At 37.9% G+C, this 5,644-nt stretch overlaps 1 protein-coding gene across 1 annotated transcript; it reads left to right on the forward strand.

Moving 5' to 3' along the window:
• Positions 1-247: 247 nt before the first annotated feature.
• Positions 248-5,027, forward strand: LOC143614006 (receptor protein kinase CLAVATA1-like). Its single transcript, XM_077087569.1, has 3 exons — positions 248-1,376; positions 2,928-4,340; positions 4,439-5,027. Exons 1-3 carry the CDS (start codon positions 248-250, stop codon positions 4,801-4,803), a joined length of 2,907 nt encoding a protein of 968 aa, XP_076943684.1. The 3' UTR covers positions 4,804-5,027.
• The last annotated feature ends 617 nt before the right edge of the window (positions 5,028-5,644 follow it).

Genomic DNA, 5,644 nt, shown 5'->3' on the forward strand with positions numbered 1-5,644 from the left:
ATAAGATTGTTAATTTCAACGATCTACTATTTATTCTCTCAATATTTGACGAATTAATCCTTCTAGACAGATGCTTCCATTTTGACCCACCTTTACAAACCCAACCAAAGTACAACTCATCCATGCACAACATACAATTCTTTCACTACCACCATAAAACGCATAATAACACCTATATATATTATATTCACCACTCAGGCTATATAACCGTACAAACCCTTTCATATCTTCTCTGCATTCAAACATCATGAAGCCTATTTTCCTCAATATTTTCTTTATCATTTATTTTTATCTCAACCTCTCAAATGCAAACTCAGACCTTGACGCCTTAATGAAACTCAAAGCTTCAATGATAAAAAACATCTCCGGATTATCCAACTGGAAACCCGGAGCCTCACATTGCTCGTTCACCGGAGTCTCGTGTGACGTTAACTCCCGTGTAACGGCGTTAACGGTTTCTAACGTCCCTATGTTTGGCGTTATCCCGCCAGAGATTGGTACGTTGAACAAACTTGTGAATCTGACGCTAGTAGCGAACAATCTCACCGGTAAGCTGCCAGTTCAGATGGCGAATTTAACGTCCGTTAGATTCGTTAACATCTCGTCGAACTCGTTCGTCGGTGAGTTTCCTGGAGAGATAGTAACGGCGATGACGGAGTTGGAGGCGTTTGACGTTTATAACAATAACTTCACCGGTAGGTTACCGGTGGAGTTTGTGAAGTTACAAAACCTAAAAGTATTGTCACTCGCCGGCAACTTCTTCACCGGAGAGATACCGGAAAGCTATTCCGAGTTTAAATCGTTACAAATATTAGGTTTACAAGCAAACTCGCTTTCCGGTAGGATTCCGGCGAGTTTATCACGTGTCACGACGCTTCAAAAGCTTATGCTCGGGTACTACAACATGTACTCCGGCGGAATCCCGCCGGAATTCGGCGAGTTGAAATCGTTAAAGCTTCTAGATCTAGCGAGTTGTAATCTCACCGGAACAATTCCGTCGAGTGTAGCTAATTTAAAACAGTTACACTCGCTGTTTCTTCAGTTGAATCATCTGACCGGTGAGATACCTGATGAGTTTTCCGGTTTGGTTAGCTTGATGTCACTTGATTTGTCTTATAATAATTTGACTGGTGGAATACCTGAGAGTTTTTCTGCGTTGAGGAATCTGACGCTGCTTAGTTTGTTTCATAACCGGCTTGCTGGACCCTTTCCACCGTTTATTGGTGATTTGCCTAATCTTGAGGCGTTGCTTATTTGGAAGAATAATTTTACGCATAAACTGCCGGCTAATCTTGGTACCAGTGGTAGGCTGCTTATGGTTGATGTTAGTGGAAACCATCTTACTGGACTGGTTCCCAGAGATTTGTGCAAAGGAGGTTAGTTACTATTCAATATGCATGCTACGATAAATATATCAATTATTTAGGCAAAGGTTATTCCCACAGTTCATATTTTTACAAAGGTTATTTATATTTTTTAGTAATAAGTTGTTTGAAAATATAGCATAGTGTTAGTTGTTTGAAAAAACTAACACCAAAACTATAACCCTTATTAAAATTTGTTTTAACAGCTCGAGTAGATTAATCATTTAAATTAGGGATACGCATATAGATCAAATTAGTGGTTGTTATAATCCTTTTAATTAGAAAACATATATTCACTTATATATCTTTTGTGACTAAAAAGCATCTTTTTAAATTGAATCGAATCAGGAGCTAGTAAAATAACCAATCCGCTGGAGCGTATTTGAACTAGGGTTGTTCAGATATCTTAAAGATACAAGCCAAGCAAGTTTGGCTTAGGTCATTTATAAACCAAACTAAGCCAAGTTGAATCGTTTATTAATCAAATCGAGCTCGGTTCAGCTCATTTTCAAATCAATAAAACGCACATGCTTATCTAGATCGAGAACAACCCTAATCTGATCCGTCACCACTTGAATAGGTCAAGCTGGTGAACCTATAAACCGGACTAGATTGTGAAATCGGATTTTAAATTTTTATATGTTTAATTTTGTTTTAAAATAAAAAAAAGTATGATATCTATCTTCTATAATATATACAAACGAAAACCCTAAAATCCTACGTCTCGCGATGTGGTCGCTTCCCCCTTTTATGGAAGCCGCCAGATTGTTTGATTTTTAAATGGAGGTCTCTCATTGATTTAACCCAAATTCATGGGTATGGGTCTTACCAAAACCAGATAGCTCTTAAACGGATTATTATATCCCATTATATTAAAAATTAATCTCATCAAATATTTGATATGAAAATTCTATAAAATAGGGATATACTAAAAATTGATATCTTATTTTATTTAAAGAAAAGATTTTATTTATAATTAAGAAACAATTTTATAATAAAAAAAATAAACAAGTAATGGATATCACCAAACCCAGATAGCTTTTAAACCGGATTATAACATATCATCTATTTGTGAAACCATTTTATCATCAAATGTCAAGTATATTAATTATATAACTTTCTTACAATAAATAAAATTAAAATCCAAATATACATATATAAATATTAAAAACGAATAATGTAAAATAACCCCCGTAATACGGGGAATAAAATCTAGTAGACCATATTCAAATACATGGTTTATATTACTTTTTCATCAAGTAATAAAATCCTCAATAAACAGAACACTTATAGATCTCTTTTGGTTAGTATGACTTGATTTTTGCGTTTTCATTTTCGTTTGCTATGATGTTTGCACCAACAACGATCAAATTCACCGCCGTCACGACGTCCGGGTTTAATTCCATAGTTTATGCTAATAAGTGCATTGGTTGATTTTTATTTTTATTTTGTATAATAATAATAATAATTATTATTATTTGCATAGGAGTCGTGAAGAATATTAGTAATAATAAAAACCCAAAAAACCGAACCTTAGCTAACGACTGTTGGCGTTGATCACAGGCAAGCTACAAACTCTATTCCTAATGGAAAATTCCTTCTTTGGGCCCCTACCGGAACAACTCGGCTCCTGCAACTCCTTAACCAAAATCCGAATCACCAGAAACGTCATCAACGGAACCATTCCCGCCGGCATCTTCAGCTTACCGGAACTCACCATGCTCGAACTCGACGACAACTTCCTCACCGGCGAGCTTCCTAACACCATGCACAGCCAGTCCATCCAAAGCATATCAATCTCCAACAACTGGCTCACCGGTCACATACCTCCAGCGTTTGGTGACTTAACGAACTTAACGACACTAACTCTCCAGTCAAATAAGTTTGAAGGCCAAATCCCCAAGGATATATTCAAGCTGAAGAAACTGTATAAACTTAACGTCAGTGATAACGGTCTCACCGGCGAGATTCCGGCTTCAGTTAGTGAATGCGTTCAGCTTACGTCGATTGATTTCAGCCGGAATAAGTTTTCCGGTGAGTTTCCGAGAGGTATTTTGAATCTGTTTGATTTGAATATTTTGAATCTCTCTCGGAATCAATTCGACGGTGAGATACCGAGCAAATTAGGTCACATGAACGGGTTAACGGTGTTGGATCTCTCGTATAATCAATTCTCCGGTAAAGTTCCGATTGACGGACAGTTAAAGGATTTTAGTGAGACGATTTACGTCGGAAACCCTAACTTGTGTTTACCGGAAGCCGCACATTGTCCGGTGATCTCCAGATCGCGAAACGACAGCCGTACGATCACGACATCGCGGCTCACGATTATGATCATCGCGATAGTCACGAGTGTGGCGATACTGGTTGTGACATTCGTCAAAATTAAAAACAAGCACGTCGAGAAATCAAAAATGTGGAAGCTAACTACCTTCCAACGGTTGGATTTGAGAGTTGAGGACGTGTTGGAATGCTTGAAAGACGAGAACATAATCGGTAAAGGCGGTGCGGGGATCGTGTACCGTGGGTCAATGGCGAACGGTGTTGATGTGGCGATTAAGCGGTTAGTTGGGAGAAACCACGGGTTTGATGCGGAGATTCAAACTTTAGGCAAAATTCGCCACCGGAATATTGTTAGGTTGCTTGGATACGTGTCGAATCGGGATAACAAGCTGCTGATTTACGAGTACATGTCTCATGGTAGTTTAGGTGAGATTTTGCATGGATCGAAAGGCGCGTATTTGCAGTGGGAAACTAGGTATAAGATTGCGGTGGAGGCTGCGAAAGGGTTGTGTTATCTTCACCATGATTGCTCGCCGATGATCTTACACCGAGACGTGAAGTCGAATAATATATTGCTTGATTCGGATTATGAAGCTCATGTTGCGGATTTTGGGCTTGCTAAGTTCTTAATCGACTCCGGTGCTTCCGAAAGCATGTCTTCCATTGCTGGATCTTATGGCTACATTGCACCAGGTACAAGTTGTTAATGTTCTTAATGCAGATTAGTATGCTACCATTAACTTTTATAATTTATATGAATGTTAGTATATTGTTGTTATAATGTGCAATAGAGTATGCGTACACGTTGAAGGTAGACGAAAAGAGTGACGTGTATAGTTTTGGAGTTGTGCTTCTAGAACTGATAGCTGGGAAGAAGCCGGTTGGAGAGTTTGGTGATGGGGTGGATATAGTGAGGTGGGTCCGGGAGACTGTATCTGAGCTTTCTGAGCCGTCAGATGCTGCAGCAGTGTTGGCGGTGTTGGATTCGAGGCTTAAAGGGTACACGTTGGCAAGTGCAATAAACTTGTTTAAAATCGCGATGATTTGTGTGGAGGATGAGAGCTCTGCTCGCCCTACGATGAGGGAAGTCGTTCACATGTTAACTAATCTGCCCCAGTCTCAGATAAAATCGCAGCCGTGTCTACTCACTCCTTGAAAAATAGTTTGTTTGTTGATGTTTGGATACATTTGAATAAGTTTTGACACTTTGTGAGGTCAACCTTCAACAATACACATATCTTTGTTTCGAAGTTCTCTTTGTTGTGAAATACTATCATGAATGTTGGTTGTTTGTAGATTCATTATTTTGACCAATTTCTTATTCAGTTTTCATTTTGATCATCTTGCATAAGGCACAAGAGATTCTAATCGGGCATTAGCGTTACATATGCCGTGTATAGAAGCTCCAATCAGACCAGATGAACGTAACATATACTCCGTTAAAGCAAAACGTTTCATCTTCGTCTTCTTAAACAAAATTATTGTGTAAGGATACAATCTAAACTCATTTGATATAAAGATTCTATAAAGTAGATAGTTAAAGCTTTAAGCATTATAAAGGAGAAATATGCTCAAGATGCTCATTTTCTTGTGTAGTGAAAGGTAAAGCAGAATTATTTAGATATATACATGTTCTTGTTACTTGTACACACATGATGTCCAACATCAATCAGAATATCAATATTGGTGTTTCATAAAAATTGTTTCAAAGTTTAGTGGAGCATCTTGTTTGTCACAATCATAGTCTTGGAATGAATTCTCTTTGATATAGGCTGTCTAGGTAATAATATGTTATGATAGAATCAAAAGAGTGTCAACTCACTATTTCAAAGCATTTTAGGAAAGTTTCATTGTCAACTATTCAAGCATTTTAGTGTCTATGATCTATATCATTAGTTGAGCATCCTCATTCTTCAATGGTAGAGACATTGATTGAACATCTTCAATAATGGTATGTTAATAAGTGGGTCGGCCCTGAAAATTCGCATACTCCGACC

Source organism: Bidens hawaiensis, unplaced genomic scaffold, assembly GCF_021521415.1.
Source record: "Bidens hawaiensis isolate Kalapana, Puna unplaced genomic scaffold, B.hawaiensis_p1.1 tig00038646_1, whole genome shotgun sequence".
In the NCBI taxonomy this organism is placed as follows: domain Eukaryota; kingdom Viridiplantae; phylum Streptophyta; class Magnoliopsida; order Asterales; family Asteraceae; genus Bidens; species Bidens hawaiensis.

Coding starts and splice junctions, on each gene's coding strand:
- LOC143614006 (XM_077087569.1), top strand. CDS start 248: ATGAAGCCTATTTTCCTCAATATTTTCTTTATCATTTATTTTTATCTC. Junction 1,377..2,927: donor CAGAGATTTGTGCAAAGGAG/GTTAGTTACTAT, acceptor CGTTGATCACAG/GCAAGCTACAAACTCTATTC. Junction 4,341..4,438: donor TTATGGCTACATTGCACCAG/GTACAAGTTGTT, acceptor AATGTGCAATAG/AGTATGCGTACACGTTGAAG.